The sequence below is a fragment of the Cebus imitator genome, unplaced genomic scaffold, assembly GCF_001604975.1.
Source record: "Cebus imitator isolate Cc_AM_T3 unplaced genomic scaffold, Cebus_imitator-1.0 Scaffold447, whole genome shotgun sequence".
Classification (NCBI taxonomy): Eukaryota; Metazoa; Chordata; class Mammalia; order Primates; family Cebidae; genus Cebus; species Cebus imitator.
Window position 1 is genome coordinate 1,372,210 of NW_016107762.1, and position 24,982 is coordinate 1,397,191.

Here is a 24,982-nt window from a genome sequence, read left to right on the forward strand (position 1 = left end):
AAGTGTCTACTGAAAGCCTTACACAAAATTTAAGGTATTCAGAGAATACGTTTCACCTGTCACACCCCAGAAACTCCTGAGAATGTCTGTGCTTGGTAAGTCCTTTGTCTGATTCCACATTTGAGTCTCAGTTTGACTCTTCATTTCTGGCCTAGTGGTCTACCTTTGATAAACCGTTCTTCCTTTTGAATGACATATTTATTTATCATATTATACTACTGTCAAGAAACCCTAAATATAGCCATGTCCTTTTACCAACTGGTGGATAGTCTGGCCTTCATTCTTTTACATACTATCATCTCCAACACTTTCAGGGAATGCTAAGAAACTTTCTCTGCATAGATAAAAATAATGATACTGAGTCATTTCCTTTGTTACTCTTTGAATGCCCATATAAAGTTATCAGCTAAGTGTACCTAGCCTGGGCTCGCAAGTGTGCCTGCTTAATATGGTGTAATGCTGGTGACATTAGTCACTGTTAATTGCTCAAGAGTTGAGATGAGGCAGGCAATCACTGAGTTCATCTGTAAAAAAAAATGACTGTAGTCATATTAAGAAATAAAAGGCTCTATGGCTACTTAATGACTGCAAGTTATTTCAACAAAACTGACAGCATTCATTTTCATGGGAACATATACTGCACCAGAACTCTGAAAATGCCAGAGGGCAAGCAGTTTGGGGTTCTTAATTGTTTCATTTTAGCCTTCATTGTTTTTCTATTTATCAGTTGTTTTTTCTTTTAATAGAGTCTGTTCTATTCCAAATTTTCAGCTCGTTTGATTTTTAAAGAGAATATGTGGTTTGAATTAAACCCGACTGGATATTGACTTCATTTGAAAAAGATTTCCCTTCAAATTTTTTCCTACACTGGCATTCATTTAGACAGAAAGCAGTAAAGGAGCCACACAGATACTGTGGAGGTAAGTACTACTGTCAGAACGATGCTCTCTCTTTGCCTCTTGGGGAGTTTTAACTAGGGCTGTGCTCTGTGGAGGAAGCAAGATGCTGGAGGTGGATTTTCAGAACTTCGGGTATTAAGCAGTTATCTTTTAACCTACACTTAGGGCACATGACCTTCCAATTTTGTAGTGTGCCAACTGCAGAGAGAAACTCTGCTGAAATCTGTTGTCATGACAGACAGGGCCATATGAAAAGTGCTGGAAAAATTCCTCCTTAGACTATAATTGCCTTGATGGGCAGAAACTCTGCCTTCTATTCCGCTATGGAGTATGTATGCCCCACAATGCTCATGGCTGTGTTCAGGGTTTATCGTCCAAGGCACCATCAGCCTCAAAGCACAATTAAATTGGGACATTGAAAATACTCAGTTTGCCTAAAGTAGCCAACTATATTTTGTTTCATTTTATTTGTAGACTTATGATCCTTAATCCCTGGGTACATAATGTGTACACAGTTTTGTTATATGAAAAACCAGAATAAACAAGCAAGTTATGTGGTATATTTGTGGTCATGCAGATGACATGAAATTGCCTAGTGGATAGATACGTGGCTTCCTTCTAACTGTGAATCTGGGTGCCCTGCAGAGTTTGAGCATGGAAGTCAGCAACACTGTGTAGCATGAAGTCCAAGCTCTGAAGCCGGACTGCTTGGGTTTGAAGTCTGCCACATAATTTCTTAACATCATTCTGCCTCAGCTTTTCCATCTATAAAATTAGAACAATGATTACACCTAATTCATCAAGTTGTTACGAGGATCAAATAAATTAATACACACACATTAAAAATGTTTCAGTAGTTCTTGGCACATAGTAAATGCTATGTAAGTCTTAGCTGTGAATATTGTTAATTACTGTCATTAAGAATCTAAGGGCTGGACACTGTGGCTCAGGCCTGTAATCCCAGCAGTTTAGGAAGCTGAGGCGGGTGGATCACCTGAGGTCAGGAGTTTGAAACCAGTCTGGCCAAAATGGTGAACCCCCATCTTTACTAAAAATACAAACATTAGCCAGGCATAGTCCCAGCTACTCAGGAGGCTGAGGCACAAGAATCGCTTGAACCCAGGAGGCGGAAGTTACAGTGAGCCGAGATCGTGCCACTGCACTCCAGCCTGAGTGGCAGAGCGAGGCTTCATCTCAAAAAAATAAAAAATTAAAAAATTCTAAGATTTTGTGATATTAAACATGGTTCTCTATAATCAAAACGTTGATTGCACATTCAGCAGGTTTTTTCTCTCTTTGTTCTTTCATTCTCTTCCTTTCTTTCCTTTTCCTTTCGTCTTTTACTCTCCTCACCTACAGCTCTGGCTTTATGGCTACTTCGTGATTCTTGGTATTTTGAGTCTTGCCTGAAGTCATCTTTTTAATGGCAGTGGTGTGGGCAGAAGGGAGTTGTGGGGAGGGTGGCAGTCCTGTGCTGCCCACAGCCCAAGTCGGAAAAGGTAGATGCTTCAGTTGTTAGGGGCTCCCACTCCATACCTACCCACATGCCTATTCAGAGGAAAGAACATTTTTCTGTGTGGAGGTGGCATTCATGTTGGAAGGGAATGGTAGATGATGTTATTTTTGTTCCCGCAAATGTGGATGTTTAAAATAGTGCTTTATTCAATCGGCATAAGTGACACATAGACTATGTATAGTGGTGAAATTGGGCCTAGCAGGTGACAAGGGTCAGATCTCACCAAAATCAAGCATCATGGTTCTCCACCAATAGTACCCAAGGAGTCAGCTTTGAGGATGGCCAGCACAGACCCCCATCTCAAGTTGACTGGCAAATTTACTTGCACAACTACCAAATTGTCTGAAATGGATGTGCTTCAGAGCCAGTGAACTGGGATTTTGGCTTCGTTTCCATGGGGCATGCCAGTGGGTCACATTTCCTCTCTGAACCTCCCTCCAAGCCACACTGTACTCTTGAAGGGTAAGTGTATTCGTTATTCTTTTGCTTTTTGACTCGGAGCCCTGCAGGCCTGGAATTCAGCCAGTGTAACCGAATCATGAGGCTGCAGCTTGGGCTATATTTAATTGGAGGTTTATTGTCTTGCCATGGTTCTACAAGTTTAGGGAACTTTTTTGAGACTGATTAAGGTACTGTAGGGATTTGAAGTAGTGTCAATTTGGGCTCCTCATGCCCTTTATACTGACTATAATTAAAAATGTATTTAAAGTGTTAAGTTTAGGTATTTGAAAATTGCCCTTTTATACTTTGAGTCACCACAGTAAGAATTCTAGGAGAGATTCTTCTATTTTGAAACAAACAGGTCATGTTTCATAGTGTGTACCTTTGGGGAAAGAGGGATGGAATATTCTATTCCTACGAAAAGTTTTACTACCAAAACTCATCTGATTTGGCTCTCCAAAGAAAAAGAAATGCATAGATTTTGAGGCAAATATAAAGCTACCATATGTACCAGGGAGACTTTTGAAATATTTCCAGAGTGTCCTTAATTCATTTGAAATGCGTGAAAAATTTGAATTTTATTTAAGAACAAGTGGGGGGAGCCAGCTAATCAAAAACTTGAGAGTGAAAGATGGCTGTGAGGAAAGAATAATTTCATACTTGCTAGACATCGCTATAATAGATTACATAGAACATTTGGCTGATTTGAATTAGAACCCACATGCCACCTCCACCCCCAACCTTCTCTTTTCATCTCGTTAGAGCCTCTTCTTTCTGCCCTCAAGTGTAGTTTCGATATGACTAGGGAATGGACACTAAAAATATTTCTGGAATGACGTGACCCTCTCTCGCCCCATCCAGGAAAGGGACAACGCTTCACAAGAAACAGCACATGCTTTCCTTTCATTTCTGGGAGTCCCGGGGTCAACCTACAGATGCTGCTTCTTCCGTGGCTGATGGCATTCAGACTCCTCGCTGTGGCCGACGGTGCCAGGCAAACAACTGGACAGGACAGCTCAGCTACAGAACACTGGCCACAGTCTCGGCCAGAGCAGCAGCCCCCCAGCCACAGACCACCTCCACCACCCCATCCAGGAGCATTCCCGCCTCCTTCAGGCTTGCTGCGGCCCCGCCACAGGGGCTGAAGAACTGGGAGGTGGTAGCAGCAGTAGCAGCAGTGCCTACAGCCTTGGGGCCAGTCCAGACACGTGGGACCCTGCTTCGGGTAACTCTGCAGCCCCTCCGGAGCCAGAGAGGGACCGAAGACTTCCCCAGCGCTCACCATTGCCTCTTCCTGTGGCTGAAACGTGGGCAAGGGCTCATAATGGAAACTGCCCCTCCTAAGCCGAATTCCAAAGCAAGACAGGCAGAGGTGGGGGTCGGGGTGAGCAGTGCTCAAGACAGCCAGGAGCTCAAGCAGCAGCTGTGGCCACTTCCCAAGCCTTCAGCGTCCTCCCATCGAGAAGCGAAATATGTGGAGATGTGCGCTTCAGCTGAAGTCCAGAGGGAGAGTCCCCGGACCATGAAACTTACCCTGGGGCACTGCCCTGGGGGTCAGAGGGCCTATAGGAGCCCAAAGGAGAAAGCCCAAGATGAACCCAGCGGTCAAAAGTGCAAGGCTCCAAGGCCCCAGAAAAATCCTGCCTCCTCTGAACTCTCCAGATCCCAGCATTCTGCCTCTGAAGAGGGTGGCAACTTCTCATCTTCCTCGTCTTCCTCTCCGGTGAACAAAGCAAAAGAGGATGGCCTTTCCAAAATGGAGGACTCCACCACATCCACGGGGGCTCTGGCCACCTCCTCTTCATCCTTAGGCTTTGAGAGTGAGAGTGGTGAGAGCGAAGTTTGCCAGCTCTTGGGAGGAGAAGGGGGGAAAAAATCAGGAGGAGGGGAAGGAGGAGGAAAAGGAGAAGGAAGAGGAGGGGGAGGAGGGGCAGGAGATGGAACAGAGTGCAGGGACATTATTGCCAAGTCTCAGGGCAGCAGGGACCCCCCTAAAGTCGAAGACGCTCACTACATCACCACCCATGAGATCCAGCTGAGTGAGGTGGAACAGGACATGGATTTCGACGTGGGACTGGCCTCCCGCTGGGATTTCGAGGACAACAACGTGATCTACTCGTTTGTGGACTATGCTTCCTTTGGTGGCAGCGACGAGACCCCGGGGGACATCACCAGTCCGACCGAAGAGGACGACGACAACAGCTGCTACCTCAGCACCACTCCTAGCACCAACACCACCCGGACGCCCAGCCCCACCAGCAGCGACCTGGCCCGCCCCAATGCAGGCCGCAGTGGTCGCGACACCAGCAGCACGGAAGTGGGCAGCGGCCCCTCTGACAGTGGCCCCACTCCCCCACCCACTGGGCCTGGCACTGCCACCCAGAGTGAGTCCGTGCCCGAGACCCCGGAGGTAGCTTCAGGGGCAGCAGCCGCCGCAAGCAGCTGTGGGAGTGCAGCAAGCCAGATCCTCCTATCAATCAAACCGGCTTCCCGGGCTATAAATGAGCCTAGCAACGTGCATGCAAAGCAAAACATTATTTATGCTGCCAAGCATGAAGGCGACATGAGCCTCCGCGTCTCCACAGCTGCTGAACACAATTCAAGTTTGCTGAAGCAAAACCCGGCTGCAGCCGTGGCTCAGGACCATGCAAAGAAATTCATTGCTGTCCCTGCTCGCCTGCAAACCAGGTGCGGGGCCATCCGGGCAAAGGAGCTGGTGGACTACTCCAGCGGAGCCTCCAGTGCCGTGAGCGAATTGGACGATGCGGACAAAGAGGTGCGTAACCTGACCTCCCGGGCCTTCCGGAGCCTGGCTTACCCCTACTTTGAGGCTCTGAACATCAGCTCGCGGGAGTCCTCCACCACGCTCTCCGAGGTGGGCTTTGGGCGCTGGTCGACCTTCCTGGACTTAAAATGTGGGGGTGTTGGGGCCAGGGTGGAGCAGAGCCTCCTCAGGAGCAGCGCGGCCTCTGTGGCTGCAGGTCTGAGGAAGGGCAGTGGGGCCCGGGCCACTGCCGACCAGCTCTACATCCAGTCCAAGAAGTCTCAGACCAAGGCCTTGGAGTTCGTGGTCAGCAAAGTCGAGGGGGAAATCAAACACGTGGAGACGCCCCTGTGTTTCCAGAAGCAGGTCCAGATGGGCTCCCGCGTCGTCACCCTTTTGGAACCCCTGAATTTACGCAGTGACAGCAAAGCCAGCTCGGCCCCTGGGCCCGGCAGGGCCACCAAAGGCCCGGGCAAGGGCCCCGGCTCTGCATACACGGACGACGGCTCCGAGACCTCCGAGGGCAGCAAGCCCGCCTCCCGCGCCGACGGCCCCCAGAAGTCCAAGTTCGCCTCCAGTCTGCTCAAAAATGTCATTTCCAAGAAGATGCAGCGGGAACACGAGTTCAAAATGGAGAGGGGAGAAGTCACAGATACATCCCACCACTTCGCAGGCACCTCCAAGGAGACGGAGGGCGCCCCCGGGAGTGAGAGGCAGCGAGAGAGGGGCCTGCAGAGGCAGAGCTCTCGACACTCTGAGGCCGGCTCCGAGTACACCGTGGCCAGCGTGTCCGATGCAGGCGGAGAGGGATCCGTGGCCGGCACCAAATCCCCCATCTTCAAAGCCAGTACCCCTCGGGAGCGCAGCGCAGGCCCCGGCCAGAACGTCACCGATGGACACACAGAAGTGTGTGAAATTAAAAAGAGTGCCTCAGAGACCGTCAAGGGCATCTTCCTCCGCAGTCAGAACAGTGCGTTCCGGTCATGGAAGGAGAAAGAGGCCGAGAAGCGGGAGGAGCAAGCCCCCATCCGGAAGCTGAAGCTGCCCAAAGGAGGCGACTGGCGGGCTGATCTCGGGGAGATCTCCGCCAGCAAGAACACCATCATGTCTCGCCTCTTCGTCCCCAACATCCAGCAGACACCCAAGGACAAGCAGCCGGGGAAGCAGGCCACCAAGTACCCTGCCGCCCAGGCCACCTCCACAGCAGTGATCAGACCCAAGGCTCCTGAAATCAAGATCCGGCTGGGGAGTGTGCAGCAGCCGAGCTCAGACTTCAACATTGCCAAGTTGCTCACGCCCAAGCTGGCCGGTGGCAGCGCCTCTAACCTGTTCAAGACCGTCGAGGACAACAGCAGGGCACAGCAGAAACTCTTCCGCGGGGACAACCTAGAAAAAGTGCCCCATTTCCAGGTGAGAGACATCAGAGACAAGTCCAAGACTCAAGGCCCCCTCCACCAGGTGAGAGATGTCAGGAAACTAATCAAAGGATCAGGGGATAGCAGTGACAAGGGCAGTGTTACCCCAGAGCAGGGACTGACTGGACCCAAACCCAGGCAGCTGTCTGCAGCAGCCGGCGGATCCGGATCCCTGTCCCCCATGGTGATTACATGCCAGGCTGTAGTGAACCAGAGGGAAGACAGCATGGACCGAGAGCCCAGGGAGAGCATGGGCAAAGGGGGCGGCAGCAGAGTCTTGAATTCCTCCTCCCCAGAAGGGACAGTCTTGGTTCACAGGGCATCTGGCAGGCTGCCTGTGGCTACCATTGCCCCCAATAAGCCCGAGCAGGGCTCATACCTGCCTGTGCTCAAGATTGTCTCCAAAGCTTCCACCCAGAAGACCCCAGAGAAACTCAAGGAGGAGGAGGTCAAGGAGGAAGGGAAAGCCACAAAGCCAGCCCGGAATGCCCTGGAGAAGCTGACTGCAGCGGTGAGGTCCATGGAAGAGTTGTACAGCTTCAACAGAAACGAGTGGAAGCGCAAAAGCGACCCCTTGCCTATGATGATGGACAGCCACGTGCTGTCACTCATTGCCAGTGAGGAGAGGGAAGGGGTAGTGGGTGCTGAGGGAGACCAGGACAGGTTGTCCAAACGGCTGGGTGAGGTAGAAGGGCGGGGCACAGGAAACAAAGCTGCTGTGGTCCTGCGAGGGGCACCCATAGAACGTCTGCAGCGGAGGAACTCCAACCCCAGCGCTGAGAGTGTGTCTGCAAGGGCAGCAGCCTTTGAGAACCTGGCCAGGGAAAGACCCCGATCTCTCTACATTCCCCCAGTCCACAAGGATGTGGAGAGAACCCAAACCCTGCAACCCCTCCCACCACTCCCCAGCAACCGGAACGTGTTCACAGTGAGTGCCAGCAGCATCCAGAAAACTGGGGGTGTCGCTGGGAAGTTCCCACAAGGACCTTCTCCAGAGAGTCCTTCAGCAGCTAAGGGCATCAAATCGCAGGGACTCCGGTCCCTCAAGATCTCTCCGGCCACCCGGGCACCTCCTGATGAGGTGACCAACAGGAAAAGTGGCAGCAATTTGGAGAAGAGCAACAGTGACTGTGAGAATTACCTGACCATCCCTCTTAAAGGAAGCTCTGCTGCAGGGGAACTTCCTGGCAGGCCTGGGGCTTCCAGGGAGGGACCTCTCAACTCCTCAGCTGCCACTCTCTGCAGTTTACCCCCACTGAGTGCCCGCAGTCAGGTCCCCAGTAGCTCCAAAGGCTCTCAGGTTAGTGGAACCAGTCGACCAGCTTGGCGTACTAAACCTGACAACCCCCGGGAGACAGTAGCTGGCCCCCCAGGGCCACAGAGCCCTGAGCATCCCCCCACCACCATCTACCACCAACCGCCGCTGCCCTTCACCCTACAGGGGGCCCAGCCCCAGGTCCTCTGCTTCTCCCCACCCAGCATGCCTGCCCCAGCACCTGCAGGCCCAGCTCCAGTCCCCACAGACCCCTTCCAGCAGCCACAGCCTCAGCAGACCCAGCGTAAGATGCTCCTGGATGTGACAACTGGCCAGTATTATCTGGTGGATACACCAGTACAGCCCATGACCCGGAGACTGTTTGACCCTGAGACAGGGCAGTATGTGGATGTGCCCATGACCTCCCAGCAGCAGGCTGTGGCTCCCATGTCCATCCCTGTGTCTCCCTTGGCCCTGAGTCCTGGGGCTTATGGACCCACCTACATGATTTATCCTGGGTTTCTGCCCACCGTGCTGCCCCCCAATGCCCTGCAGCCCACACCAATTGCTCGCACTCCAGGAGGCAGTGAGCTCTCCCCAATGGCGACAGAGTCTTCCAGCAAAGAGGCAGCTGCAACGTTCACTGAGGCTCCATATTTCATGGCTTCTGGTCAGTCTCCAGTCTCCTCATCCTCCTCAGCCCCAGCAGCCACATCCCAGCTTGTAGGGGCCAAGGGCTTTGCCCAGCTGCATGGCAAGCCTGTCATCAGCATTACTTCGCAGCCCCTGGGGCCACGGATCATTGCTCCCCCTTCCTTTGATGGCACCACCATGAGCTTTGTGGTAGAACACAGATGATGAGCAGCCACCAGGAAGCGGAATGAAACAACTGCTGGTAAGTGAATTTCACTTCCATTATAAGGTTTAAGAGAGTAAGAACAATATTTTTTTCTTTGTATTTGAAGTGAGAGATTTACAACAAAGGATGCTGTCTCTAGAAATGGATGTTTTGGCAGAATAGAACAAGCCTGCATCCAATTTATGAAGGGGATAATTTTCTTGCCAGGATTCCCCCTCTCCCCAGATTTAAGTCCCTAAGGTCAACCTTTGCCCTTTGACCTTTTCAGATTGCCTGAGTGTTTTTTCCCACCTGACAGTAGAAGGGAAGTGAACCTTGAGTCTGTCTCTTCAGCCTGTGGTAAATGATGGCAGGGCAAAGAAACAAAAACTCAGCTTGGATTTTGTGGAGTTAGGCTCACTCTTTGTTCATGACAGCCCCAGGGACAGGACGAACTGAACATCCTAGGAGATCATTGGAAACCCCTTCAATCTGTTTGCTCCCCAGAAGTATGAAGAAGCAAAGACAGATGTTTTCTTGTTAGGACCATTTTCTAAAATCTGCAGAAAAGCTTCTTTCCCCTCTTGTATCTTCCTTTTGAAATAGCTTATATAAAGGGGCTATATTTTTTAAGCTCTCATTTTTCAGTTTTCAGATGATCAGAACACATTCTTAGGATGATTTCAAGGTCTTTAATATATCTTACACAGACACACACACACTTTGACACACACTTTGACACACACTTTGATCTCTATGGAGCATGGGGCAGATTCTGGAGCTGCAGTTACTCCTTGCTTGAATGGAGTTGCTGTGTTAATCCAGTCCTGTTCAGACTGAACACATTACACTTTGCTGCTAATCCACAGGACTGTTATTTTCATGTCTGCATTCTTTCTTCAGAAAAGAATCAACTTCCACACCTACCCCTAGGTAAATGAAATCAGAGTAAATAGATTCCTGACATCTAGGTTAATCCAAATGCCCAAACAGGAATCCCTGGAAATACAGTACGTGGAACTTGATAGGAAGAGTGAGCTTTACTTGTTCAAACCAGGACACTTCAGGTCAAACACATGACAGGGCAAAGACACCTTCAGATAGGAGCGTAAAGGTGTCAGAACTGTAGGGACAAACTTGCCCCTATACTCCTGTTCTCTTCAGATTGGGAAAGGTTACTATTATAAATGCTTCTTAGGACTTTCAGTGTTTGGTAAGATCATATTTTGAACCAAAAAAAGAGATAGAAAGAAGAGAAATCCTATTTATGCTTCTATAATAAAAATAAGTTATTTCTCTTTTCTCTGTTATAATGGAAAAGGAACAGAGGAACATTGTTGCTTTGTGCAGTAAAAGAGGCTTCAATCAGGAATTAGGTTCATTGGATTTTTGGAGTCACACAGCTTCTCACCAGCTGTGTGATCTTGGGCGTGACAAACTCTCTAGCATTTATGTGTCATCTCCAGTGGGGACAATAATATCTAACCCTAAACATGCATCTGAGTATCAGATGATATAACAATGTATTGCAAGCTATAAATTTTGTTCAAATTAAGGGATCGTTATTGAATATTATTACAGTTACTGGCCTGTAAGACAACATTAGGCACTGTTCAAAAAACCCTTAAATCTTTCTCTAAGAATTCAGTTGAGAGCGCAAGCCTCATTTTAGCTGCAATCTAGACATACATTATTTAAATTCTTCTCCTCGGAGAGTCTACAACAGGCACTGTGTAGACAAAGAGAGGAGGGAGAAAATTAAAGACAAATAAGCCACCTTTTGTTTAGTGTAAAAATTTTAAAAAAAATCAGTATGCATGGGTAGGAGACTCAGAATTAGAGAATTAGTTTCGCAGAAGGAAAAGAGTAGCCAATAGGCAAAAGTGTTTTAATCGCTTAGACAGGTGCTGTGTTTACCTAGGGCTATTTTGGACCAGCTAATGCTATGAGGCCTTTGTGCAAGCTGTGTAGGTGCAGAAGCAAGGGGAAGGGAGGACGGGGAGGAGAGGAGGGAGGATGGGGCACACACTTGCACAGTGTCCTCTTAAGCAGCTGCCTTTGGCCTTTCTCCTGTCTGTTGAGTCTAGAGAGATTAGACTTCGGATTGTTTCCAGTAAACACAGATATGTATTCGAGTTTTTAGCATTTTGGAGTTGAATAATGATATTTAAAATTTTTTCCCTTTTTGAAAGCACAACCTTTATTTTAGTAAATAAAGCCCTAAAGATGACGGAAAGGTCAAATCTGGTTGGAAACTAAAGATTAGCTTTTTGTATGCAGGCAAAAGTTGACTTAGCCAAATTGAAATAATGAATTAAAAATCCTTCAAAACTCACCTTTTTGAACATTCAGTACCACTCTCCAAAGAAAAGCCAGATGGATATTTTTAAGTGTGTAATTCTTTTCTTTGAGAAAAAAAAATGTAAGCACTGTTCAGATCTTCAACATGCTGATATAGATGGTCAGTGTGAGAAATTTTGAAGTGTGATTTCAGGTCAAAATTTCCTTTAAAAACCACACTTACTGCAGATATTTGTTTTGAGGTAGGGTAGGCTTATGCTCCCCTTTCAAATGAGAATTTGTGTAAACGATTTTATCTGACCACAAGAGAAGAAAACTGGGACTCAGAAAAAAATGGTTTTGCTGAGGTCCCAGAATGTGACAGAACCAGGACCTGTGGAACCAGCTCTTAACCCCTGGGCCACACCATGCTCCCTGCAGAACACTCTGTGTTTCTTGGTGTGATGCATGGAGCAAAAAAAGGACTATAAAGGAGGTGTAATGAGCTCTGAACTGGCAGCAAGGACACCCGGGATCTGCTCTCTGGTGGCATTTGGCCATTAACCATCTGTGTTTCCATTTGCCTCTCTGGACATTTGTAAAATGAATGTTTCAACAAAATGCACTAATTCAACAAGCATGGATTACATGCCTACATTCTGTCAGCCACTGTGTACTCCATGGTGGGTCCATAAACAAGTAACACAAGTGAGGGGCCTATACTCCAGCAGGAAACAGACTTGTACACACAAAACTGCAAAACAAGTGTTCAAGAACTGTCATAACCTTTAAGATTCCTTCCAGTTCAAATAATATTTCATCATCTATTTTTAGCACCACATTGCAACAGGGAACTTCACTTTTTTTCCTCCCCTTGTATATTTGAACATAAACAGCTGCTGTTATCTCTTTCTGATTATTCTGCTATAAATGTTCCTTTATTAAAAATATATATATAGAGAGAGAGAGGTGGGTTTTTCTCACTTCTCTTCATCCTGTGGTCAGTATTCCAGTGCTTCTCAGACTTTGCCACTGCCACAGCCAATCTAAAAAGATAATAATATTATTCATTTTCTTATTATTTAGTACTCCCGTCTCACATTGTGATTACTGGACAGGGCTGTTTACCACCTGGGACCCAACTGCCCAGATGACTGCAGCAGTAACCCAACTGCAACACACCAGTGTGATAGGAACACCAGTTGCAAAACTTCACCACTTTCTTTTACTCTGTTGTTAGATGTTTTTGTCTGTCTATTTTGGTTTTTAATGGTCCACCTCCACAGGATCTTTGACTACTTTTGAATGATTTTTTTTTCTAGTGTTCTGTTATTGGAGGCAGATGGCTATATTTTTTCCTTCCTGACATATCCAGATGTTAGATAAAAATATATATTAGATGCTATATTTTTGTTTAAAGATTTTAATTGAGATGATACTAAATATCATTTACAAGGGCATAAAGATAAAATAAATATCTGATATTATCAAAAGAAAATTTTCATTGGCACAATGCCTGTTAATATAGTGGATATCAGCCTAAGAGAATTGCAATTATTTTGTTTCATTTGAATGTCCCTTTTTTTTATGACTTTGTGTCTTTATTTCTCCCTGTGTTTTATGTTGCTCCTGCATTGTTGGTCTTTCTTTTCTATTTACTTCCTCAGAGTTACTTCTACCCCTTGATTAGGGCCCCATGCATCAGCAACTGAAGTAGGAAGAGTAAGGGCTAGATTCAGGGAGAGCTGTTTTATTAGAGTATTTTAAGAGGGCCCTAGAATGGTCCTTAGATCATCAAAGCCAGTCTCTTTGTATTAAAATTGCAAGAGGAAATTAGCACTCAGAGAGGATAAGTGACTTTTCCTTAGTCATAGAACTGGGACTTGAAACCTAAATATTCCATTCCAGAGCCTTTTTCTTTTTCTTTCCTTCTTTTTTTTTTTTTTAATTATACTTTTAAGTTCTGTGTACATGTGCAGATCGCCCAGGTTTTTTACATAGGTATACACGTGCCATGGTGGTGGTTTGCTGCATACATCACTCCGTCATCTACATTAGGTATTTCTCCTAATGTTGTCCCCCCCAATCCCCCCACCCCCTGCTATTCTTCCCCTAGCCTCCCACCCCCCAGGCCACAGTGTGTGTTGCTCCCCTCCCTGTGCCCATGTGTTCACATTGTTGAACACCCACTTATGAGTGAGAACATGTGGTGTTTGGTTTTCTGTTCTTGTGTCAGTTTGCTGAGAATGAGGATTTCCAGTTTCATCCATGTCCCTGCAAAGGACATGAACTTACCTGTTTTATGGCTGCATAGTATTCCATGGTGTATATGTGGCATATTCTCTTTATTCAGTCTATCATTGATGGGCATTTGGGTTGGTTCCAAGTCTTTGCTCTTGTGAACAGTGCTGCAATAAATATGACATGTGCATGTGTCATATGATAGATTTATAATCTTTTGAGTATATATCCAATAATGGGATTGCTGGATCAAATGGTATTTCTGTTTCTAGATCCTTGAGGAATCACCACACTGTCTTCCACAATGGTTGAATTAATTTACACTCCCACCAACAGTGTAAAATCATTCTTATTTCTCCACATCCTCTCCAGCATCTGTTGTCTCCTGATTTTTTAATGATCGCCATTCTAACTGGCATGAGGTAGTATCTCAATGTGGTTTTGATTTGCATTTCTCTAATGACCAGTGATGATGAGCTTTTTTTCATATGTTTGTTGGCTGCATAAATGTCTTCTTTTGAAAAGTGCCTGTTCATATCCTTTGCCCACTTTTGATGTTTTTTTTTCTTGTAAATTTGTGTGAGTTCTCCATAGATTCTGGATATTAGCCGTTTGTCTGATGGGTAGATTGCAAAATTTTTTTTCCCATTCTGAGGTGGGGTTGCTACATTGCCCAGGCTGGAGTGCAGTGGTGCACAGGTGTTTTCTTCTTTCTGTCCATTTCTACTTTTCCTTTTCTCCGTAAGGCCACTTTTCTTTGATCAACTTACTTCCTCGTGTCTGTCCCAATAGTCTCTCTTTTTTCCCTTGCCATTTGCTTGATAATTTATTTTCCATCTTTTGCTTTTTTTTTTTTTTTTTTTTTTTTTTTCTTTTTTTTTTTTTTTTTTTTTTTTTTGCACCTTATTCCTTATTGGGGTTTCTCATTTTCCCTTCACTTCAACTTGATTTAGTTCAATGCCATACCATCTTGCTTCTTCCCTTCTCCTAACTTCTTTTGTAGTTTGTTTTTATCTTAGATTAGACAGCTTAAAGGGTAGGACTCGGTGGGTCCTCCGGCTCCCTCCCCTGAATGTTCTTAAAGCACTGTACTTGCAGCCAGCCCAGGCACATCATCCAAGGGACAGGAACTTTGCTGCCCCAAGCGCACGCAGGCCAGGTAGCTAATCTGCAGGCTATAAGCTAGACATTTTATTTTCACTTCATTCCATAATTACCTTCATGAATTGATAAATTCATTTCTATTTTTCCCACAAACTTGATAGTGACATCCTATCCCAATTATTATATATAGCTGCTGTTTTATCTTCTTAATGTCTTTTTTTTTGTTTTTGCCTTTTCTTTTCTCCTTTTCCCTCTAATTGCATTATGGCTTTCCTCTAGCTTACTATTTTGTATCTTTCTTCTATTGACTTTTTATTTTCTTTTTCAACTTATCTTTCTTCTATTGCCTTTATATTTTCTTTTTTTAACTTATCTAAATTCTATTGCCTTTATATTTTCTTTTTTAACTTATCTAAAATTAATAAAAAGTGAAAAGTAATAACTAATGTGTATTAGTCACTTAGTATATACCAAGACTTAACATCATGCCGTTTAATTCTTAACATGAGTAGGTACTATCTTTAATCTCTGTTTGACAAATGAAACATTAACTTGTCCCAGATCAACAGCTATTGAAGTCCAGGCACTTCGAGCTCCATGGCCCTGCTCTTATAGAGCATTCCCATGTTTATCTACTTGTCTTATTCTCTGTGCTCTGGTCCCAGTTCTTTGTTGTAAATTGTCCCTCTTCCCTTATTTGTTCTTTGTGCCATGACTTTCTTACTACCTAACTTCCCCAAAATTTTTCAGCCATTGCATTTTTCCTCTAGGCCACATCAGTCCGCTAAAGGATTAATTATATGAAACATTAAAGTCCTTGTGGATGGGGAAAGAGAACACAGTTGGAATTTGACTAGCTGCCTTGCTGCTAATTTTCCAAACTTCTGTTTCATTCAGAGGAAATAGAATCTTCTGGCCATTTTACTGCTGTGGAGGGGGCGTGTGTGTGTGTTTTGTGGTTTACGGGAAAAGGCAGGGGAAGGGAATAAGGTAAGAAACTGACCCTGACTCTGTCAGTGTTCAGCATATACCAAAATTCTATGTGTTTTTCATTTGATTAAACAACTAGCTATCCTTAGAACACTGTATGCAACAAGAAACCTGAGCCAGTTTAAGGACTCCTAAAAGCTGTAGCTCCCAGTGGTGGGATAATTTTTGTTTATGTAAAACAGTAGAATGTGGGCTATAAAGGTAGGAGTGAAATCTTCTTGGTTACTAGTGGGTTAAAGCATTTTAGTTGAAGGGGAGCTGTGTGGCTTTTCCTAAAGCAGAAGCATGTATGCCTTGAAGTCAGGCAACCCCAACTCAGATTCTAATACTATTACTTACTAGTGTCAGTGACTAGTCTTATTTACTAGTCACAGTGTAGTCTAGGCAAGTGACTTGCTGTCACTGAATCTCATTTTCCTCACCTGTAAAATGGGGATATATTTCAGGAGAGTAGTGAAGACTGAATTATAAAGCCATGACAGGAGACATAGCATATAGCACATGGCAACGTAATAAGTGTCCAAGCTCCCTTGAGACTAGATCCTCATAAATGCCTCAGAATTCCCTTATCTTCTCAGGGACCCTCACCAGAGCAGAAAATCAGCCCTTATCAGTGCAGATTCCCAAGGTAAGTATCGTAGACCTGTGCCCAGGACTGCTCTGTGTTTCCCCAAACTGGAGGCAGCATCCACAGTTCTGCAGTCCTCTTTGAGCTAGCTGGCTGATCTGTCAGGGCAGGCCAGTTGGCTGTGTGTCAGGGTACTCTAGTATCCCCCAAGACCTTCCAGAATATTATACAACTCTAGGCATAGCTTGCCAGCTGTGTGTGGTGATTTTCCTCTCTGTCTGGGCACAGGCTGGCGTGGAGAAAGGGAAAATCTGACCCAGCATCCCTGTTCAAATCTGTCATGTGTTCTGGTCCTAAAACCATGGGAAGTCATCCAGCTAAACTCCCTGGTGATACAGCATAGTCATCCCTTCATCTTTACTGGCTTCTTCATGATCCATTCTGCTGCAGTAAATGTTTGTGAGGCCTCTAACAGGTTAGCTATATTGGCAATTTTTATTACTTTTTCTTTAAAAGGAATGGGGAGCAAGTTTATTACTTTTCAATTTCAAACAAAATTCTTCTGAAATTAATGTAAGCAGAAGCGATATTCTGTGACTATCCAAAAAGGCACTATCTGTACTATCAACCCCTAAATATGATCCTAGTAGATTGTATAACCAGATTTCTCCTTCCTTTCTCAGACCATTACCATCCTACAATGCAAACTCTATCTTGACTTTTTTTCTTTTCTCTCTGTCTCCCTTAAATGTCTTCTCACTGTCCAAGAAGTCTCTGCAAATCTTGCCTTGTGATAGGACTCAGCCAGAGTTGTTGTCAAATCCCAGAATCCACGTTATAATTATTCTTCTGAGTCTCATATTTTCTTTTCTCCCTCTTGTAATTAAATTTCCTTTTCCTATTGCTGCTTTTTATGTCCTAAGGTAGAAAAACTTACATTTATCAAAAGAGAGGTCTCCAAATGTACAACAGTCACTTTTATCTTGAAGGTTATTCCTCAATATAAAATACAAGAGAATAAAATAAACATGAAGTATATACATATGAGCTTAAAAACATAATTATTCTTATAGACTTCTTTTTTAAACACATATTTAAACAGGTTTGTTTCTAGATGATAGAATTAAAATGTCCCTTGCCTTGCTACTCTGAGTACATACGATTGCCTAGCTAGCTGTTATTTGATATCTCTTGGAGGTTATTTTTCATATGAGTCTTCTTAATCCCTAACAAATATTACCTGTAGGCCACTTTATTTCTGTCTTCATAATATTGTGTTCAAATATCAACTCCCAAATGTTAAAAATACCAACTTTGCCTAAGAACTTTACTCAGGCAAAGTTCTAGTAGATATACTAGAACTTACATGGAGGTAGACAAAATGGCTAACTTTCAGTAAGCTTTTGAACATACCAATACTGTTCTAGAGTGGATTTAACTAAATTAGATTCTAACCAGTACACCTCATTTTGAACAAAGCATACTATGTGAATTTCCACATAATTTAGGTACTAGTCATTTGCTTTACAAGAATTCTCAGTATAGAGTTTACTCATTTAATTAGATTGATAACTAAACTTCAGATGTTTCCATTTAGCTTAAATATTTCTGCATGCTAATATTAGAAACATATCTATTATATTATGTTATCTTTGCTATGAATGATTTCAATGAAATTGAACATTTAGCTTTAAAATCAGTTTTGAAGAGTTGATTAGATTTGATTCAAGTTCCATTTGGGGCAATTTGTCAAAGTTGGTATAATGTTTAGTAAGTTCATAAGCACATTTGCCAAGCACATTTAAAAATGTTAACTTCATTATTAACATTGAAATTAGCCAAATACTTAAATAAAATGTATTTAAAAATTTTCTTGCTTCATAAAAGTGAAATTTGCTTTTAGAACTAGCAATCTTTTCCTTGACTATTTTTTTATTTTATAGGAGCAAGACAAAAAGATGGACTATTCTTCTTTAATCCAGAATTTGCGTTGTGATAGCACTAAGAGTTAATTCATCTGAAAAACTTCTTCGACATGTGTTATTCTTAATTTTTGCTTCTTATAAGCCAAGTGTGTAAGTTTCTATGTCTTCCTGAACAACTCTCTTAAGGCAGTTTTTATTTTAATTTTGTTAAGTTGATTGAATGATTGCATTTTTTTCCCTTTACGATTATTTCTTTTTATACTTCAACACAGGATATAAGCTTTCTATTCACCTCCTTCCCCACTGCACTTATGACTAGGCAAACAATTCCTTTGTTCCCATCAATCAGTCAAAACATGCAACAGAATGGGATTGGCTCTGTTGTAAACCAAGCCAGCAAATCAGTAATTTGAATTACGAATCTCTTTACAGATTCTTGGAATATCAAGACTAGCTGGCTGAGTTGTAATACATATTTAAGTTTTCAATATGATGGTCTGCTCTTTGAATCATATACCAGCCAAGCCTATTCATTCTCTTGGTTATGCTCTATGTGTTCTTTTATTGGGTTTGGCATGATTTCAAATGTGATTGTGAAAAATGGTGGTTTTAATGTTTGTGCTTTATTTTTCCCATTTGTACAATGTCATGACACTATTTGTTGCCTTAAAATAGAATGGCTTGAAATACTGGAGAGCCAATGATTGCATTTAAAATTAAGTACCTAGTTTCAGAAAGATATAAAATATCTATTTTCCTTTAAGAATCGAATTATTTTTGTGGGTGTATAGCATTTTTCTTTTCTTCAGTAATTCCCTCCATAGTTGCATACTCCTGTCTCTCATGGATTGTTCGGAGTCTGAAGAGTGATCCGTTTGGGATACTAGAGAAGAATATGGCACTAATTCAGTGGCTCTGATTCACTCCAACCCTAGCCTCACTGTCCCATAGCAGTAACCTAGAGTTATAGCACTTGTTCCCCATGACGCAGATTTGAAGAGATGTCAAGAATCCAAATCATGGAATCTTTTATCGACATTTAGTACTGTCTCAGTTGTAACCCAATTCTGAAGGCTGTCTGAGTGAGTGTTCACAGTGAGTCTTGAAGACTTGATTGAACAGATATTTAGCTTGTCATAATAAGTGTGTCGATATATACTTGGCAAATGTTACATTAAAACATTTCTTATGTTTCTAATGTTTTATTTTTTAAAGGAATACTTTGAAGGTTTTTCCCAGGCTTTTTTTTTTTTCTTTTAAGAATCTCCATTTATTTACCAATTTGTTTAAAGATAAAGTATTCTGGTAATTTCTTAAATGCCCTATTGTTATTTTAATCATCGGCAATATTTGGTTTCTGCTTAAAATTTCTTCATTTGTCATGAGTCGCATAAAATCATTAATTATTAGCACTTATTCACCTCACAGGCATGAGGTAAATCTCACTCTTCATTTTTATTCTTTTGTCATTTCTGGAGGTTGCACGAATATTTGAATGAAGTGATATACTCTGTCTTTTACAACTCAAGTGGAATCAATCAAGAGTCTATGAAACCTGACCCATAAAACTATTATCCTAATAATGTCTCTTTAGCTACTGAACTTCCCTTTTATGTTTTATTACCATAAAACCACTAGTAAAACATTTCCTAAATAGTGCCTTGAGCTTGAATCTAATCAGAAAAGTGTGAGTAAAAAACTACAAGGCTGAGTTTTGTACGATTTATATAATCTTGTCACTTTGTAGTTATGCTTTCCTTCTTAGACTCTTGAAAAAAACTTAATTTCACTTCCAGGGACTTCCTTTAAGGGATCTTACTCTGAAAAAAGTGCTCTTGGGTATAGGGAAAGATTTGAGGCAGAAATAGCTCACAATTCAATTGCTTGTTGTGCTGATGAGCTATGAAATGAAACTATAGACTTTATGAGACATGAAATATGAAACATATGAAACATAGCCTCTGTGTATAAAAAAGATGCCCTTGTGCCAAATTCAAGAAAAAGATATTTCTTTATCATAGAGGTCTTCTTACCTAGGGACATCAATCAGTTCCCCCTAGAACTCACTTTTCTCCACTGGGGAACAAATCTTACAGCATCAAAGCTTCCTCGTTTTCAGGAGAGATTGGCTGAGGATGAGGTAATGTAATATTGACCCAAGAAAGTAGAATCCCTTTCAGAAATCTTACACTTATTTTATTGAAAGCAGCACCAAGAAACCTTCAGTATTTGAATATACCTGGTGAGACCTGTATAGGATTTGGGTGGATCGTACCAAAATTGTTAAGAATGGTTTAAAGCCACATGTGATTTTCAGGAAAACCCAGTGGCCATGCTCGCCAACTCTTCAAAAAGAGAGACAACTCTTTCCCTAGAAAATGTGGCAGAGTTGAGGGTTTGGGACGCATAAGCTATGTATCAGTGTCTATCACCAGCAGATTTGAGTTTTAAGTTCTCACATTGAGGTAAATTAGGACGCAAACTAAGGAAAGAAAGAAAAAGGTTTTCATTTGTTTGTTCTATACAAGAGACTCCACCTTTTAAGAAGTTGCCGAGGACACAGTGATGCCCAAGTGGTTAAAAAATGCAGCTTTTAAATAATGTTCTATTAATATGTTATCTATTGATAATTTTATAGTTCTCTATTTCACCAAATCATACAAAGCTGCTAGGCCATTCACTACCTCAAGCGATAGGGAAAAATATTTTCATGGGCATGAGGTAAATCTCAATCTTCATTTTCACTGTTTTGTCATTTCTTGAGGCTGCATGAATATTTGAATGAAGTGATATGCCCTTCCTTTTACAACTAAGTGGAATCAAACAAGAGTCTATTAAGCCTTCTGACCCAAAAAACTGTTACCCTAATAATGTCCCTTTAGCTACTGAACTTCCCTTTTATGTTTTATTGCTATAAAACCATTAGTAAAACATTTCCTAAATAGTGCCTTGAGCTTGAATCTAATCAGAATTGCAGAGTCTGGCTTTCATAATATCCTCTTAGGGTTATATGTGTGACGCAGTTTTCCAGAAGAACCACGTTGTACTTCTTGATAAAATATTTGAAATATGCCCCATTTCAATTGTTTCTGGAAAACTAAACACATTTATAACCATATAAAAATTTAATTCACCAGAATGTATATTTTTTTAAAGTACTCACTGAAATTGCCCTCAGGATTAAGGGAAGGCCCAGATATGCAGGTAATGACATAGCAGATAGGCTCTCTACATGTCCGTTTATCATGGAGTAAATAAGCTAAAACAAGTTACACTTTACACCTTTGTAACACATCTCAACTATTGACACGCATTTCTAATACATCCTTATATCACTGGAACTATCTGGTGATATAAATTCCCTTTTCTTACTTTCAAATTTGACATTATCATCCTCGCCTCTTAAAAAGATACATTTTAATTGTTTTCATACTTCATGGAAATCAAAGTCTGTGTTTGCTACATATTGAATGCTCATGTTACCTGTAATAATACTTTGGACTGCAGGACAGGACACTTGATTCCTAAGTGGATTGACTATAATCTCATGATAAGTATGTATATGTGCATGGGAAAACAACTTTCAATAATAGTCTTTGTGTTTAAAAACTATCATGGTATGCATTTTCTTATGTGGTGCTTGAGGAGTTTCATTCTACAGTTTACAAGGTGTAGGTTTGCACCCCAAATTCTCAGGGTATGCTATTTCACCCAAATACTTGAAAGAAAAAGGTGCCCTGTATTTTACCAGTACTGTTGAGGGGGGAATTTTTTGTGTAAGTTTGTTTGAGAAAACTGCTTATAAAAATCAAATTCACAAAATATGTTAGGCTTTCACATAATTTTAAGGATATATATAGAAATAAGATATATATTATCAATACACTGCTTATATATTCTTAACTAACTTCTGGGTCCTAAGTAGACCTCACAGGTGCATAAAATCATTAATAAAGCATGTAGCAATTGCTAATTGGTGCCTTAAGCTTGAATCTAATCAGAACTGTGGACTCTGGTCCTCTCGGGAAAGAAACATGTCCTTTTGTGGCACGTGTGAGTACTAGGCCCGGTGGAAGAGTCTGAAAATTGAACTCCTTTGTATGTCCTGTGTCTCAGAGGAGAACGGAATGTTCAGAGCAGCGTTTGTAAGCTGTTAACATTCAGTGTTTCGTGTTGCAACTAGAGCACGTTGTTAGATTTATTCCTATTTAATTCATAATGGTGCAGAATAAAACACACACATCTAATTTGATTTCTTTTTCTTTTTTTAAGTTTCATAATTGCTTTTTACAGCTACTGTTAATAGCAAAAAGTCCTTCCCAGGGCTCCCTGAATAACCTACCGTACCTGTATCCATAGCAGGTGATCCTTTCTTTTTTTACCCATTTTGAAGATGTGTGTTTCTGTATTTACACATAAATCATACTTTTGTATAGTAAAGACAGCAGTGGTTGAAAAGAATGTGAACGATGTAGAAGTTACGTTGGAACAGAGGAGAGTAAATTGTGTAATTAATGGGGAAGGACATTGGATAATGTTGTACCCCTGACTATGAAAGAAGCTGATGGTAAATGGGAAGAATATGAAATTTTAAACTGCTCTCAATATAGGAATCTTGGTGGAAAAGGTTCTACCTGAAGTCTGATGTGATTCAATTGTAGAATGCAATGAGCTTGGCCAAGGAGACTTTGAATCCAGTCAAGAGGACTTTGAATCTCAACAGCGCTGAGAATCACATTTTCAGTGGATTGCATATGGAATAAACTATTTAGACAAGGATTCTGTGAGACTAGTCAACCTACCTTTAATTGCCAGCATTTGTAAATGATTGTGCAGTCTCGTGTAATGGTCTCTTATTTTGACTGTTTTCGAAAAAAATGTTTTATTTTTTTTTCCCAAGTAAAAGTAATTTCAAAGAAAACATGCTTTGTTTGTCTTTATTTTAACTCATACAGCAAGCTATGGATAGTTTTATTTTCTCTAGCTTAAATCCTTCATTTAATTAAAATACTCTATTAGTATTTCACATCCAGATACTACTCATTTTTGAGTGCTGTGGCAACAAATGACCACAAGTTTAGTGGCTTAAGACAATATAAATTTATGATCCTATAGCTCTGGAGGTCAGAAGTCTGGTATTGATTTCTGCCTGTACCCAGAGTATTTTATTTCCTGTACTCAGAGTATTTTGGCCAACCTAAGGAGTCTGACCTGCGCTTGCCTCATTAAGTAGCATTGTGAGGAGCACCTGTCAAGGTGTCTGACACTCCATTGACACCAAAAAGCAACACAGATGATATGTGTCCCTGAGAGCCCACACTGATGCCCCCGAAAGTAATGTGGTCATTCCTCTCAAAACTACGTATCAATAGACATACATTTTGGAAACCTACTGCACAGGGAAGATTAATGCTGTTAACATGGCCCTTAAATAATCTGCTAGTCAACTGAGATCACTATAAGTCTTAAGATTAAGGCTTCAAAGCACTTGAACCCATATTCCACAAAGAAAGACATCCAGGGTTCCTCACGTCTGTCTAGTGGTTGGGGAATATAGAGCAAGAAAGGAAATTAAGGACAGTTTGAGGTCTTATATGTTCCTGAGTCACCTCTGGCTTCCAGCTCCTTTTTCTAATGAATTCTCAAACTACAGTCTCCACTTTGCGTAAGTACGTACCATTTTTCTCTGCATCGCATTGCCCTGCCAGCCTTAATTGCAGCACACTCACCCAATCCTGAGTATTCCAAACACAGGGATGGTATGTGTGACAGGATTTGGCTGAAGGTTTACGTAACTTGATGGAGACCAGCAGGTGGTTCATCATATGGCAGACAGCTGCATTAGCATACACCTGGCATTCCTATTCTTAAGTAACCCCATGCCACCTCTGGCACAAGATCACTTTCACTGGTTGTTGAGTTCATTTGTGTTCCAGATACTCCTAATTGCTAGAGTCCTCTCCCAATCCTCCAAGTTCCTGTCAATTCTTGTATAAAGCAATTTACCTTTCTAATGAAGCCCTACAAATGCGGACCCATTACACTATGTCCAGAAGATCTTACTTTCATAAACAGGCATGCCCATTGTTCTAGTTACGTTTTGCTGAGAAACATTCTACCTCAAAACTTAGTGGCTAAAACAACAAAAATCATTTGTTCAGCTTGTGAATCTGCAATTCAGGCAGGACTCAGCATGGCAGGTCTGGCTGTGATTCACACAGCATCAGTCTAGGAATGGGAGAATCCACTTCCAAGATGGCACACTTACATGACTGGCAAGTTGATGCTAGCTGTCAGCTGGAAGCTTAGCTAGGTCTAAGAGAAAGGCATCTTGATTCCTCTTCATTTGGGCATCTTGTTGCTTGGGCTTCCTCAAAACATGGTGGTTGGGTTTCAACAGCAACTATTTCAAGAGACAGGAGTCAGACAGTGCCGGTTTCTTAAGACCTATTTCAGAAACTGACCGCATCACTTTCATCATCTCTATTTGACAAGAAATCACAGAACCCAGATTCAATGGACAGGAACATAAATACTACCTCTCAATGGGTGGAGTGCCAAAGAATTAAGGGACATGTTTTAAAACCACCATGCTCATTAAAGGGTGTTTTTAAACAGTTACTTTTTTTAAAGGAATTCTAAAGTCAATTCTTAGATCAATATCATCTCTGTGAAGTATGTTTAGTAATAGTACTATTATTAATAGTATATAAAATACTATAGTGTGTGTGTATATGTATAATATA

At 42.4% G+C, this 24,982-nt stretch overlaps 1 protein-coding gene across 3 annotated transcripts; it reads left to right on the plus strand.

Moving 5' to 3' along the window:
- The first annotated feature begins 496 nt into the window (after window positions 1-496).
- Window positions 497-23,157, plus strand: CUNH4orf54 (chromosome unknown C4orf54 homolog). Of its 3 annotated transcripts, XM_037732388.1 has the most exons (4): window positions 497-920; window positions 2,259-2,398; window positions 3,718-9,185; window positions 18,255-23,157. In XM_037732388.1, the coding sequence occupies exon 3, from the start codon at window positions 3,749-3,751 to the stop codon at window positions 9,146-9,148; it is 5,400 nt and encodes a 1,799-aa protein (XP_037588316.1). In that variant the 5' UTR covers window positions 497-920; window positions 2,259-2,398; window positions 3,718-3,748; the 3' UTR covers window positions 9,149-9,185; window positions 18,255-23,157. The 3 variants fall into 3 exon arrangements, with proteins under 3 accessions (XP_037588316.1, XP_017366856.1, XP_017366855.1); XM_017511367.2 differs by lacking the exon at window positions 2,259-2,398; XM_017511366.2 differs by lacking the exons at window positions 497-920; window positions 2,259-2,398 and adding an exon at window positions 2,602-2,877.
- The last annotated feature ends 1,825 nt before the right edge of the window (window positions 23,158-24,982 follow it).